Below are 15,853 nucleotides of genomic sequence, written 5' to 3'. Positions count from 1 at the left end.
GATCCAGTAAATTACAGGTTGGAGAATCATCAAACAGTTCTTGAGATATGCCTGCAGCATTGAGAAAGGCTTTTGAATGGCAACGTGGCTTTATCACTCCTATGTTAGGCTAAAAAGTTTCAGACCCAACAGAAGCTCTGTCCTGGATCTGAGCTCTTCCTGTAATAGCTGATGATAACCCTATTATTTTTCTTTAGAGCAGTGTAGTGGTGTCCATTGCTTAATCCGCATTTATTTGTCCTGGTGAGCACATCAGATACAGCAGAGGAAACTTAGGATGCCTGATGGGTAAGTGAAAAAGCAACTTAAAAATGAAATAATAAACCTCTTTTATTTTGCAACCATAAATACTTATTAATTTTAAATTAAAATGCACATTTTATTCTGGCTGTAATTTTTTAAAAATTAGTTAACCTATTTAACTTAAAAACTTGGAGAATGAACTAGAAAATGGTTTTTAGGGCATCTGTTTTTTTTTGTAAACTGATTTAAAACTTGCATGGCTTCCTTAGTTATGATTACATTGACGGGAAGGTTGTGTTGTCTGAGTTCTGGAAAAAATACATATGACTTTCGAAAGTAATCTTAATTTTCAGCCAGCCAAGTCATTCCTCAGAAGGAGGAATAGCCAGTTGGGTCTTGTGATTTAAGTGGTGCTTTGTAATCTAGACTGTCAAGGCCAGGAGATTACTGTCATTTTGCATTTTGCGTGTAATTTGAGGATTTTTTATTCCATTTTCATTTTCAATTCCTTTCCATTTTATAAGCCGCAACTAATATATCTTGACTTTTCCCATTAATAAGGACTTAGGATTCCCCTGCCAAAGCGCAAACACATTACTAGGTTTGGTGTTATGGATCTTGCTTGTTTTCTTTCCAAATTTTCTTTTCCACAGCTTCACTATAGTCTCCCACCTGTTCTTTTTGCCGCCATTCTCTCAGTTTTGGCTTCTGAGGACTCCTTGGTGACAATGGAAAACAGAGTCTCCGCAGTACATTTCGAGATATACATGACTTAGCTACTATTCCCACAAACATTTCTCAGACAGTGTGGACCGGAAGAAATTTTTTTTTAACGAACTGAATCTCCTTTAAGCTACCTGGAAGTTGGGGGCAGCACAGCGCTCCCCTTATGGCAAGTAAAAATTAATGTAAAGTGCTTGGAGGTCCTTGTTGCTGAGATATTCTGTGGCAAATATTATCTTTTGTGCCTTGCTTGAGGACCTGTCCACAAAATTCATCTCCAGTAAGAGGTTGCCATAATGTGGAGGGGTTTGATTCCTCTGTTCCCTCCTTCTGCAGGTGCCTTATGTGAGTGTGCCTTGGTTTACTTCTCAAGGACGTGTGGCTACATGACCCTGTTCTCCAACTTCAGACAGCAAACCAAACTTCTCCAGGAGAGAAGAGAAAGGACTTGAAAGTGTTTTGAAAGAAAGGAAAAAAAAAAAAGAAGGCTTGAAAAGGACAAAGGCAGTTAACAGCAGTACCTAAACTGTAAATCCCCTATCTCTGACCTCCAGACCACATCCCAACTGAATCCAGCTGCACCCCGCCCCTCGAACTCTGCGGCTCCTAATTGCCAGTCTAGATAACAGGGCATATATTCCCGTGTGTCTCCTTTCACTACTGGGTGTCAGTCCGGCCTGTGCTCAGGGTGTGGAATCTCGTTGGAGTTTCAATGTGTAGGATCCAGTCCCCCGGTTTTGAGGAGATTGAGAAGGGTAAGGTAACCAGGGGGCTATAGGGACTCCAGGGGTTCTGGCACAGAGGTGGTAGGGGTGGAGGTGGAAGAGTCAAGGAAGGTTCAAGTCTGGTGTTCTTCAGAGTCATTCACTGGCCCCTCCAGGAGGCCACCGAATGGCTTTATCTGGACAGGGACACAACTGGGATAACCGGTATTCCTGGTAACTGCCTGTGCTATACTAAGCCACTTGGAGGAGAGGTGGGGAAGGGAAGCGTGGGTGCGGGCGAGGGCCACAGGGCGCTGAGAGAGAAGGAAGGTTGGTAAAGGAAACGCTTGGGCTGCTTCCTCCTGGTTGCATCTTCAGGAAGGATTTGGAGACCCTAGCTCTGGGCTAGAGCTGGGTGCCTGAGTCGCTGCGGGACTTAACCTTTCCAAGGCTCCGTTTACTCCTCTGAAGAGGGCTGTACTCTGATCTTTGCGCCCCTTCCTGCCCTTTGATTCTAGCTCTTTGAGGGAAGCCCCGCTATGCAGTCCTGGGAAGAAAATACATTCTCTGCCGCAGGCGGGCCGGAATGGGAAGGCCAGGAAAGCGGCCACTGTGACACGGATTATATTTATTTAGATACCTATATTAAAAATGATTTTCGTTAACAAAACAAAAAAAAGGATGTTCCCCCACCCCCAAGCCTGGGCTGGTGCTTTGCACGACGACCGTTGGCGGCCGCCCTCTCCCCGACTGGCCAGGCAGCTGGTGCAAGGAAGCGCGGCTCGGCCCCGGCCTTGCCGCTCGCCTCTCCCCGCCGCCCCGCCGGCTGGGCGCGCGGTCCTGCCCTTCCCGGCCGCCCGACCTCCCCGATCTGTTCTCGCGGCCTCCCGGAGGGCGGAAAACCCGGCGAGCAGAGTTCGTCCGGCGACGGTCCCCGCAGGCTCGCGGGTTGCTCGCGGCCAGTCGGACCCTTGCGCCGCGGGCGGGCGGCGACTCCTGGCAAGGGCGTGGAGGGCGGCAGGGCCCCTGGCCTCGCGCTGCGAGGACGCCCAGATGGCCCTGAGAGGGAGGGGCGGCCCGAGCGGCGGCGGCCGGAGCTCCGCCCCAGGCCTCGTATAAGGGCCGGCCTGAGCCGGGCCCGCGGCGGCGGCGGCGGCGGTGGCGGCAGCACAAACAGGGCACCGGACGCAGCTCGGCCGGCCTGTTGAGCCTTCCCACCCGCTTCCATAAGGCTTTGCCTTTCCAACTTCAGCTACAGTGTTGGCTAAGTTTGGAAGGAAGACCCAAAGAAGACCCCCGGGCCGTTTTCCTTTTGTTTTTTTGTGTTTTTTTGGTATAGTTGTCGTCGGAGGCTTTTTGCACAGAGCTGTTGTGTTTTCAACGGTGCTCTCTTCAGTTCCTTGCACTCCTCTTAACAAGCACCTCAGCAGGAGCGGCAGCCGTAGCAGCAGAAGAGCAAGCGGGGGGCGCCTGGTGTCATGACCAGGGCAAGAGAGCAAAACCGCCTGGGAAGATGCTGTGGTGAGTGGACCGAACGCATGTGGTAGAAACAGGTTGCGCAGTGGAGACCGGCACCTCCACGCAGGTTTTGGAGGAATGTGGCTCAGCTGTTAACCAGTGTGATTAGTAGCTCGTTCGACTCATATTTTGTTGGGGGTTAAGGAAGAAAGGCATTTCAAGGTATGGGGAAAGGGGCGTGCACACAGGCAAGGATGGAGAAGTAGACTGGGTAGTTTGGATTATCTTGTCAAAAATAAAATGGAGTTAAAGAATGTTGAAACAAGAGCTTTTTTCACTGTATGTGAAGTTATGCAGTTATTGACCAAGAGGTCGTGCTGAATTTTTCATCGACCCATCAATTTCTAGGTGACTTGATGAAATGTATATGGTTTGCCCCACAAAGTAGTTTTTAATAATTATGTTTAATAAGGACAAATGAGTAAGCATTCCAATCTCAGCTCACTCAAGTGACTAAATACGCTTTTTATCTGCCTACTGTGTGTCTTTGCAGGATCCTTAGCAAACTACCTGACCTCTGCAAAATTCCTTCTCTACCTTGGTCATTCTCTATCTACATGGGTAAGTGAAAATCTACAGTAATTCTTACAACATGCTTGCACAATTTCTTGTTGCCTCTCATTTGGGCCAGTTGTATTAAGCCATCTTGCAGTTTTGTCATGCAGCTAAAGAAATAAATCAACCAAACATACATGCTCTAACAAAAAAGTTATTTTCACCAAAGATATTTTCCCATAGGTGTTAGTAAATGCTATTAATTATTGAGCTGTCATACTTTATGTAGACTGGCAGCTATCCAAAAACAGGATTAACAAGAATAGGACTATTTGCATTGTTTGTAAATTGTATTTTGCATTACAAGGGTTAATAAATGGTAATATCTGCTACTAAGAATGGATGGATGTCTCACGGACCTTCTATTTTTTCACATTTTAAGATATTTCTCTGTTTTCTTCTTTTGTTAAAATTATAAGCTCCAGCCTACTGCGCTATGAAAATACAGTAGAATAGTGGAGTGACTGAGTTAGGCTAAAAATAGCATTCTAAGGTTAATTTAAATATAATTGACCCCAAGAACAAATATCTGAGTGGTGTAAATTCTGGTCTTTTAAAATGTTATCTGTAGCTAGATATGTGTGGAGCATCTCAGTCTATCTTAAAAACCATCATCCAACGAAAATCAGCAACTGACTCATAAGTCTCCCTCTGACTTCTTCCATGGTCTTGGAAGAGTCCCAGTGTTTCTGTGGGCCTGAATTCCTCCATCAACACTCCTCAACCCAAAAGAATAATCCCCAAGGGATGCTAGATGTGTATTTAATTAATGATGATTAGAATCTTTTAAATTAAACAATTGGTCTTACTGTTTAAAAGCAATAAACCTGTGTAAATTCTATTCATGCCTCATGTATGATATTTAATTTGAAAGAACCGTAAGTAAGGGGAAAGAATTTTGAGAGTAAATTTTGTGAATGCTATTTTCTTTTTAAACTGGAAACTTCTTTTGGATCGTTCTTAAGACATGAATGCAAACTATTGTATGAGGAAGTCTGTACCCATGCCCTTGGGAAATTATTAAGCTAAGTTATCAGCTCTTTAAGAAATAGCAGTTCAAAGATGGCTTTTTTAGAAAGGCCAGCTTCTTTCTCCCCAGAGGCTTAGACAGGGATGACTCTGAAAATACATGTAAACAAGGTGGACGTGGCGTGAGTTTCATTTCCAATAACTGATGATTCTGAATAGAAATTGAGTGAAACTACCCTTAATTAATTTAAATCCAATTAAATTGTTCTTCCAATTTAATTCAGTAAGTATTAAGTATTTTAAAAACCCCAGTAAGTGATGGAGATAGTATCTGAAATTCTCACCTTGTGGTCTGGACCTATCTCTTAGGGGAAGAAGGTGCCTAACTTCCAAACACTGATTAAGTTTAAGGTTTACGCGACCTTTCGTTATTAGATTGGCAGGTCAGATTTGCCAAAGGAGTGGAACTGTGGTTGTTCCCGGAGGATCTTTTTTGTCATGAATGGAAAACACAAGAAAAGTGACAGATGCTTACTCCAGTCTTACAGTAAATTGAGCAAAAGGAGTTCTTATGGGAAACTTGGATTAAAACAAAACAAAACAAAACACAGCAATTGTAGTCGTGTAAGTTGTGGATTTTCACTTATTGTAGAGGAGTGTAAAAGAGGAATGCTCTCTAATTCAATTTTTGAGTTTTGTCTCCTGTTTGACACTTTGCCTGATTTTATTACAACAAAAGATGTCTGCTTATTTATTATATATGTATATACATTCATATGCATGCCTCTCTATGCATTACCCTACTGACTCTGCCGAGTCATGGTTTCCTATACACTTGAGTATAGAGGTGTTAGGGTAGAAGGTTATATTGCATTAGGTTTGTGTGAGGTTGAATACTTTTTATTTCTGACCTCATTTCTTTCTGCCAGTGGATCAATATATTTTACTCTATACTACTGGAATACAAAGTATGGTAAGAAGTGGATCCTGTCATCAAGGAGCTTATCATATAATTCAGGTTGGGCTTTAAAAAAATATATCTAATTACAAAAGAATAACTAACAGTGTAAGGCAGTGAAAAAGGGTGGCCAGTGCTGATATCTTCTGCATTATGCTACGGACTGTCTCCATTTATATGCCGTATGTCTGCATGGTGCCCGATCTTACTTCCTTGGGTTTCTCTCATAGGTCTTTAACTACTTCATGCAAAATGCCACCTTCCTGCCCCACCCTACTGCATTTTTCCTCATAGCATTTATACCACCTGACCTATTCTAGATTCGTTTTTGGTCTCTGTTCACTGGGATGCAAGCAGCATGAAAGCATGAATCTTGATTTTTGCGCACTGCTGAATCTCTAGTGCCTGCAGTATTGCTGAGTACATAGTAGCCTCTCAAAAAGTATTCAGTGCATTAATGACTGTGATCATTCATTCCCAGACATTCATTTGGCCTTTGGCTCTCAGTGCACTGGAGGTAGATGAACATGTAAACAAATCTTCAAAGTATGATGAGAGCTTGTGGGTGGGCAGGAAATGGATGTTAGGAAGGAACGGCTGGGTGGGCCTGAGATTGCACTTAGTCAACCTTTACAGAGAGTTTACCTGATTCTTGGGCTTTGTGAGTGTAGAGTCTGTTACTTCCTAAAGCCTAAACCCTTTGGAAATTGGGGCAAGTGGAGCAGTTTTTGTTTGTTTGTTTTTTAATTAATTTATTTTATTTTTGGCTGCACTGGGTCTTTGTTGCTGTGCACGGGCTTTCTCTAGTTGCGGCGAGGGGGGGCTACTCTTTGTAGCGATGCTCAGGCTTCTCATTGCAGTGGCTTCTCTTGTTGCAGAACACAGGCTGTAGGTGCGCAGGCTTCAGTAGTTGTGGCACGTGGACTCAGTAGTAGTGGCTTGTGGGAACACAGGCTTAGTTGCTCTGTGGCATGTGGGATCTTCCCGGACCAGGGCTCAAACCTCTGTCCCCTGCATTGGCAGTTGGATTCTTAACCACTGAGCCACCAGGGAAGTCCCAAGTGGAGCAGTTTTATTCCTGTCCATCAAGGAGGAGGCATGCCATACAGGCATAAGCAAGAGAGAAAACTTTCATTTCGTAGCACTTATTTCAAGTCCTGCTTTAAAGCGAAAAAATAAAACAACAAAGAAAGAAAGAAGCACCTACTGTATAGCACAGGGAACTATATTCAATATCCTGTGATAAACCATAATGGAAAAGAATATGGAAAAGAGCACATAACTGAATCACTTTGCTGTAAACCAGAAACTAACACAACATTGTAAATCAACTATACTTCAATAAAAATGAATTTTTTTCAAAAAGGAAGAAGCAATAGTAGTGGGATAATATTTCTTATTCTTTATGTTAAGAAAGAGGAAATTCGCTCATGGAGGCAACCTATCATTTGAGGCATTCATATGTTTTTGTCTTTTCAGAGGAATAGAGATTAGGATAAAGTACCTCCCCTCACCTCATGCCATTTTATTCTAATCAAATCTAAATTTGTTTCTCATGTTAAAGATTAAGAAAATAGCTTAATTTGTTATTCTTACTGACTTTTTTTTTTTTTTTTTTGCGGTACGCGGGCCTCTCACTGTTGTGGCCTCTTCCGTTGCGGAGCACAGGCTCCGGACGCGCAGGCTCAGCGGCCATGGCTCACGGGCCCAGCCGCTCCGCGGCATGTGGCATCTTCCCGGACCGGGGCGCGAACCCTTGTCCCCTGCATCGGCAGGCGGACTGTCAACCACTGCGCCACCAGGGAAGCCCCAATTCTTATTGACATTTTTATCTTAATGTGTAAACTTGTCTTTTTATTGGTTACAAATTGTATGTGTATATATATTTTTAGTCATTTAGTACAAGGGTATTTGAAATGGAATTCCAATGTAAATGGAAAAGATTTCTATTTTCAAAGCAAACTTTAAAAAGCTGTCCCAGAAATATGAAGTATGGTACTGATTAAGCGTCAGACTTCTTGAACATTCATGGAGCAAATCTAATGTAGCAGAACAATATAGTTCATAAATAAGTCTCATTCTGTACTCATTTACAGCCGGGATCCACTGCATATCCACTCCTTTGTTGATTCCACAGTTATTTGTTGTGTTTCTACTCTGGGCTGTGCACCGTGCTGAGGGTTGAGAGTGCAGAAGGTTCTAGAGCTCACATTCCAGACCATCGAGTGAGAATCAGTCTTTCAAGTATGGTATTTCCACTGGCTTCCAGTGTCTGTTTTAACGTTTACTTGGCCATGTTCACCCTCTCCCTCAAGGCCCTAATCTTATGTTAATTTTAAATTGTGGTTCTAAACAATGTTCATAATCCTCTACACCAAAGTTTCTGTACCTTGGCACTATTGACATCTTGGGTTGGATAATTTTTTGTTGTGGGGGACTGTAGATACCAGTAGCAAATCTATCCTCGCAGATGGGACAACCCAAAATAGCGCCAGACATTGCTTAGTGATCCCTAGAGGGTAAAATCACCCCCCACTTGAGAAATACTGGTGTACATGAAGTTTATTGTAAATGATTGCTACAGAATATGCACATCAGTTTAACTTTGGATGCATAAGATTGTTGTCTTGCCTTTATTAAATGCTTAAAAGCATTTGCCATACTAGGATAATACTTTGCTCCTTACGCATTAAATTTGTCAGGAGGATGTTAAGAGACGTTGGAAGGAACTAGGAGTGTAGTACTTCTTCCAATCCATAAGGAGCCTAGCCTGGGAATTCAGTTTCCTGTAGTGATTTCTTAGGGATAGGTTATGATAGAACATTGTTGTCCTGTTTTAGGTTAACCTAACAAGTCAGGAATGGAGCCTAAAAGCTCATAACAAGGTCCATTATAGATTTCTTACACATTAATTTGCCTGACTCATTTAAAAGCTTCTGTTATTCCACATTTTGCAGCAATGAATTCCAAAATTCCCTGTATACTCTGGAGTGAAGAAATAGTTTTTTTCCCCTTTCAAAACTCGTCTGTGTTGAAAATAACTACTGCGTCGAAAATAACTAAATAACTACTTATGTATTGATTTCTAACATCTTCATTCATATGGTGCCAGAATTTGCGCATATTAACTTCATCTTTCTGATTGTTCTGCTGTTTTATGACTTTGAAATTTATTTATGAAAATAGAACATAGATTTTAGAATGTTAGAGATAAAAGAAACTTGAGAGGTCATATAGTCCATTCTTACCATTTTACAAATTGGGAAACTGGCTCTTTCTTGACATTCAAGGCATAACTGATATTTGTAAACTATACTTGTTTCATTCTGGTTCAATAGCAAACTCCTTTATGCCTTTCAAATCAGGATAGGTAAATCCCAGGCCTGGCTAGAAACCTGATACAAAAAGGAACAGGTTTTATCTCAAAAAAACCTCCTTGGGCTTGGAAACTGTATTTTTTTCTAGAATGATAGGGAGTACGTTTGTTTCATTAACATCATGCTTTTTTCGGGTTTACTTAGTATCTGGGCAAGAATATTTTCCATTGTGCCAGGACAAACAGTTTTAACACCTGACTATGTTCAATCCATAGAGGAATTGTTGACTTTGAGAATCTCATAATGTAGCCGGAAAGTGCCCTTTTGTTAAGGAAGCAACTTCTTGAGTATAATTGACTAGCAATGTACAACGTTTTATCAGAACCTTTTATCTTCTCTTATTCAAGGGGGATCGGATGTGGCACTTTGCAGTGTCTGTGTTTCTGGTAGAGCTCTATGGAAACAGCCTTCTCTTGACTGCAGTCTACGGGCTGGTGGTGGCAGGGTCTGTTCTGGTCCTAGGAGCCATCATTGGTGATTGGGTGGATAAGAATGCCAGACTTAAAGGTGAGTGGTGTTATAAAAGCCTTTGTGTTTGTGGGACTAGTGCCTGAGCTAGAGAGAAACCTCTGTGACTAACCCACTTTGCGTCTGCAGCCGCCACCTGAGTGATGGGGTGCTCAGTGGCAGCACCTCTGCATGGAGGGTCCTGGGGCTCCTGCCCAAAGTTGGGATGCCAGGATACTGAGTTTATAGATTTTGTGGGGTATCTTTTTTGGCTGTTCGTAAATTACAAATGTTAATGATTAACACTGTGGCACTTTTCTGCGAACCATGTTAAACATTAAGAGTTTACCTAACTCTGGCATCCTTTAACCATGACTTGCACTGGAGTTCGTTTAATGTGACGTTCCTGGGAGAGCTTTAACATCTATCCTCTGGGTTACTGTGTTTTATATAGGCAGGTATGTAGGGGAAGTGAAAACAATGGATTCAGAAAAGAATACCTGAGTCTGGATCACAGAGAGCTGAAGTATACATTTTTGAAGAAAAAAGAAGAAGTGATTATATATTAACATTTATTCTAGAGCATTAATACTGAAATCATTAAGTATTGTATAGGAAAGAGAGAAAGTGAATGAACAGTTTAATTATTCAGAATATAAGGGCAATTTGGATAATAATTCAGGGCAGAATTTTCCTTAGTTCCTCAGTTGATAATGCTAAGACCTGGCCATGTCTATCCTAGACACTGGGGAAAGACTGAGGTGTCTGTTTCTTTCAGTGCAGGATAACTGCCCCCGGATAGAGAGCAACTGGATTATCAAATTCCAGGACTTGATGCTATTAGTAAAATGGCCAAGATGGACATTTTTCTATTTTGAGAATCGATAGACCAAAACACATATAGAAAAAGGTTTTGTATCCTGGAAAAACAATTTCTACTTCTTTACATCATTATACATAGGAACGTGGGAATGTTATACATAGAGACTTTTAACCTTATGACTGTTGAGCACTGAAATTGTAGTTTAGGATAGAACGTTGAGTTGGATGAAGAAGAGTGTGGTGGGATAGCAATCTTGCACTTATCCTATGTAATCAACTCATCTGACAACCTCCATGAAAATCTTCTTTGATGTCTCTAGGCTGAGTTAACCACAGACACTTTTTTTTCCTGCACTCCCATGAAGCTTTGTTAATACCTCTGCTATTGCACTTATGCTCTTATAATTATCCTTTCACATGTCTACCTTTCCTCTGGTCTGTGGGGTCCTGAAAGCCAAGAACCTCACTCAGTTGATATTTAATAGCCTTGTGCAATGAATGAATGAGTTATATGTTGGGATTTTATTTCAAATTAATTTCAGAAAGCAGTTTGTTTTGTCTCAAGGCTTTGATATAATGTTCCAAGCCAGAATGAGCTTTACTGTCCTTAAAGGCAAGAGCTGTAATTATACCTTACATATACAACCCTCTGTATTTTTCAAAGTGCTTTCAAAGTATTTTATTTGAGCATCAAAATGACCCCGTAAAGTAAGGAAGGCAGGTATGTATTATATCCTCGCCTTATAGACACAGGCATAAGAGATATTAAGTATTCTTCCCTAGATCATCTTCCCTCGTGAGTGGCAGAGAAAAGACTACAAGGTGTCCTTACCTGGTATCCTAACCTGTCCTTACGCCAGCCCTTTATCTACATGGGTGCCTCAGTCTCAGGAAGTTGGCATTTTCTGTGAGAAAAGGTGTAGTTTAGAATTTCATAACAATGCAAATAACTTTAGTAAAAGGAACACACTGCTGCTTTATTCTTGGCAATTTTTTTATATGTCCTTCCTATTTATCCATACGATCTTACCAAGTTCAGCCTGCCTTCTAGGAGATTATGGATTCCATGACCTCTTACTTAACCTCCTCCATAACCTCCTACATGTTCTTATTTTTGCCTAAGCTACAAAGCCCTGAAAGGTGGATCTTGTTTATGTAGTTAATATAGTTCTGTTTATGACAGTAAACTTTAAAGTGAATAAACTGTGAAAATGAAAATGTGGTCATTATGAATGGCTTCAACTAACAGGAAAAATGAGGGGTAGTTCTTTATTCTGTCTGCAAGTTTTACTGGTCTGATGTGGTATGCTGGGCCCTACTGGAAATAGTTGAGGCAGAATTTACTTCAGGAATATTTTTATTTCTTATAGTAATTTGCATATGTATTAATACAGTAGAACAGTGATGTATGGATAAAAACATCTCCTTTGAGATGTTTTGGTGTATGAACTTTGTTTCTCTCTCTGTATAGTGGCCCAGACTTCACTGGTGATCCAGAATGTTTCGGTCATCCTGTGTGGAATCATCCTGATGATGGTTTTCTTACATAAAAAAGACCTTCTGACCATGTACCATGGATGGGTTCTTGTAAGTTCTCAACAAGATTCTTGATAGTAGAAAATTGAATGTCTGTTAGTGGTAAAAGATGAAAACTCTTTGAGGGAGTGTCTTTTCACAAATAGGGCCTGTTAATTTTTTTTTTTAGTAACTGTATATTTACAAATTTAAAGATACCAGAAATAAATGGAAGTCAGAGAAAAAAACAGCATGGAAATTAGAACATGTTCAGAATGGAAAGATAATTTTTAAAATTTAAACATAGCGTGTCAAAACCAGTAGGATACTTTTTTTTTGTAATATTTGAAGATAATTTTATTAGTAGTATTACTAAAGAACAGTGATATTTTCAGTCTGTAGTCAAAGTATTTCCTTCCGCTTTGTTGAATGATTATTGTGTGTAAGTTGTATTAGATGCATTTGAATGATAGAAAAATGATTCAAGTGTGGATCCTGTAGGGAGATTAGATGTGACACATAATAACTATGATACATGGTAGCATGATTAAGTGCCTTCGAGAAAAATGGAGTTCTGGGTTGGCCATTTAGGTGGGCCTTGAAAATAGGATGTTATTCTCCCAAGATTTCATTATGAAATATTTCAAACATTCAGCAAAGTTAGAAGAATTCTCCACTGAACACCCATATACGTACCACTTAGTTTCTACTTCTGCCATTTTATTATACTTGCTTTATCATATATTTATCCATTGGCACATCCATCTTCCCATCAATCCCTCTTCGTTTTTAAAATTTATTTTTGGAATGATGGACTGGCATTCATAAAGGCATGAAAATAGGGGAAGCACAGTTTCTCTGAGTGATGGATGTATGCAACACACAGAGAAGGTTTGAAAAGTGTAGGAAGGAGAGTTTCTATTGTCAGACTGAACTTGGACTTTATATACATTATGAAAATAATATTGTGCTATAGACCAAGTTTTTCTATGAGAGTGTATGTTTGTTTTTGTAATATAAGAAATTATAAAAATAGTATTACATTTTTCATTTTTTAAATGCAATTTCTCAGAAACATGTTCATGTGTAAAATAGAGTATGGAATGCAGTGTAAAGACAATGTGCTGCATTTGATTGAAAACTGATATACAGAATTTGGTAATGCAGGGAACAGATTACATAATTGACTTAATGCAACTAGTAGACATTTATAAGATGTTTAGATTTTTGCTTGGTTTGTTCTTTTTTTTTTTTTCTAACAGCAGGTTCTTATTAGTTATCCATTTTATACATATTAGTGTATACATGTCAATCCCAATCTCCCAATTCATCACACCACAACCACCAACCCCTGACGCCACCGCTTTCCCTCCTTGGTGTCCACGTTTGTTCTCTACATCTGTGTCTCAATTTCCGCCCTGCAAACCGGTTCATCTGTACCATTTTCTAGGTTCCACATATCTGTATTAATATATGATATTTGTTTTTCTCTTTCTGACTTACTTCACTCTGTATGACAGTCTCTAGATTCATCCATGTCTCTACAAATGACCCAATTTCATTCCTTTTTATGGCTAATATTCCATTGTATATATGTACCACATCTTCTTTATCCATTTATTTGTTGATGGGCATTTAAGTTGCTTCCATGACGTGGCTATTGTAAATAGTGCTGCAATGCACTATTTGATTTATGGTTTTCTCTGGGTATATGCCCAGTAGCGGGATTGCTGGGTCATATGGCAATTCTGTTTTTAGTTTTCTAAGGAACCTCCATACTGCTCTCCAAAGTGGCTGTATCAATTTACATTCCCACCAACAGTGCAAGAGGGTTCCCTTTTCTCCACACCCTCTCCAGCATTTGTTGTTTGTAGATTTTCTAATGATGCCCATTCTAACTGGTGTGAGGTGATACCTCATTGTATTTTTTTTTCTGTACGCGGAGCTCTCACTGTTGTGGCCTCTCCCATTGCGGAGCACAGGCTCCGGACGCACAGGCTCAGTGACCATGGCTCACAGGCCCAGCTGCTCCGCAGCAGTAGGATCTTCCTGGACCGGGGCACGACCCCGTGTCCCCTGCGTTGGCAGGCGGACTCTCAACCACTGCGCCACCGGGGAAGCCCCTCATTGTAGTTTTGATTTGCATTTCTCTAATAATTAGTGATGTTGAGCAGCTTTTCATGTGTTTCTTGGCCATCTGTATGTCTTCTTTGGAGAAATGTCTATTTAGGTGTTCTGCCCATTTTTGGATTGGGTTGTTTGTTTCTTTAATATTAAGCTGCATGAGCTGTTTATATATTTTGGAGATTAATCCTTTGTCCATTTGCAAATATTTTCTCCCACTCTGAGGGTTGTCTTTTTGTGTTGTTTGCAGTTTCCTTTGCTTTGCAAAAGCTTGTAAGTTTCATTAGGTCCCATTTGTTTATTTTTGTTTTTATTTCCATTACTCTGGGAGGTGGATCAAAAAAGATGTTGCTGTGATTTATGTAAAAGAGTGTTCTTCCTAAGTTTTCCTCTAAGAGTTTTATAGTGTCTGGTCTTACATTTAGGTCTCTAATGCATTTTGAGTTTATTTTTGTGTATGGTGTTAAGGAGTGTTCTAATTTCATTCTTTTACATGTAGCTGTCCAGTTTTCCCAGCACCACTTATTGAAGAGACTGTCTTTTCTTCATTGTATATCCTTGCCTCCTAGTCATAGATTAGTTGACCATAGGTACATGGGTTTATCTCTGGGCTTTCTATCTTGTTCCATTGATCTATATTTCTGTTTTTGTGCCAGTACCATATTGTCTTGATTACTGTAGCTTTGTAGTATAGTCTGAAGTCAGGGAATCCGATTCCTCCAGCTCCATTTTTTTCCCTCAAGACCACTTTGGCTATTTGGGGTCTTTTGTGTCTCCATACAAATTTTAAGATTTTTTTGTTCTAGTTCTGTAAAAAATGCCACTGGTAATTTGATAGGGATTGCATTGAATCTGTAGATTGCTTTGGGTAGTGTAGTCATTTTCACAGTATTGATTCTTCCAATCCAAGAACATGGACTATCTCTCCATCTGTTGGTATCATCTTTAATTTCTTTCATCAGTGTCTTATAGGTTTCTGCATACAGGTCTTTTGTGTCCCTAGGTAGGTTTATTCCTAGGTATTTTATTCTTTTTATTGCAATGGTAAATGGGAGTGTTTCCTTAATTTTCCTCTCAGATTTTTCATCATTAGTGTATAGGAATGCAAGAGATTTCTGCACATTAATTTTGTATCCTGCAACTTTACCAAATTCATTGATTAGCTCTAGAAGTTTTCTGTTAGCATCTTTAGGATTCTCTATGTATAGTATCATGTCATCTGCAAACAGTGACAGTTTTACTTCTTTTCCAATTTGTATTCCTTTTATTTCTTTTTCTTCTCTTATTGCCGTGACTAGGACTTTCAAAACTATGTTGAATAATAGTGGTGAGGGTGGACATCCTTGTCTTGTTCCTGTTCTTAGAGGAAATGCTTTCAGTTTTTCACCATTGAGATTCATGTTTGCTGTGGGTTTGTCGTATATGGCCTTTGTTATGTTGAGGTAGGTTCCCTCTATGCCCACTTTCTGGAGAGTTTTTATCATAAATGGGTGTTGAATTTTGTCAAAAGCTTTTTCTGCATCTATTGAGATGTTCATATGGTTTTTCTTCTTCAATTTGTTAATATGGTGTATCACATTGATTGATTTGCATATATTGAAGAATCCTTGCATCCCTGGGATAAATCCTACTTGATCATGGTGTATGATCCTTTTATTGTGTTGTTGGATTCTGTTTGTTAGTATTTTGTTGAGGAGTTTTGAATCTATATTCATCAGTGATATTGGTCTGTAATTTTCTTTTTTTGTAGTATCTTTGTCTGGTTTTGGTATCAGGGTGATGGTGGCCTCAGAGAATGAGTTTGGGAGTGTTCCTTCCTCGGCAATGTTTTGGAAGAGTTTGAGAAGGATAGGTGTTAGCTCGTCTCTAAATGTTTGATAGAATTCACCTGTGAAGCC

General features: G+C 40.2%; 1 protein-coding gene across 1 annotated transcript in view; it reads left to right on the top strand.

Annotated features, from left to right (window-relative positions):
- The first annotated feature begins 224 nt into the window (after positions 1–224).
- SLC40A1 (solute carrier family 40 member 1) overlaps positions 225–15,853 on the top strand; it is a 28,361-nt gene continuing 12,732 nt past the window's right edge. The window contains exons 1-6 of the mRNA XM_079925359.1: positions 225–288; positions 1,303–1,721; positions 3,010–3,191; positions 3,682–3,749; positions 9,395–9,554; positions 11,788–11,903. Of these exons, the coding sequence (XP_079781485.1) occupies positions 3,149–3,191; positions 3,682–3,749; positions 9,395–9,554; positions 11,788–11,903 (387 nt within the window). The 5' untranslated portion in view covers positions 225–288; positions 1,303–1,721; positions 3,010–3,148. The remainder of the gene's footprint in view (positions 289–1,302; positions 1,722–3,009; positions 3,192–3,681; positions 3,750–9,394; positions 9,555–11,787; positions 11,904–15,853) is intronic.

This window comes from Stenella coeruleoalba (genome assembly GCF_951394435.1).
Source record: "Stenella coeruleoalba genome assembly, chromosome: 6".
Classification (NCBI taxonomy): domain Eukaryota; kingdom Metazoa; phylum Chordata; class Mammalia; order Artiodactyla; family Delphinidae; genus Stenella; species Stenella coeruleoalba.
This window is presented reverse-complemented; position numbering and strand designations above follow the sequence as displayed.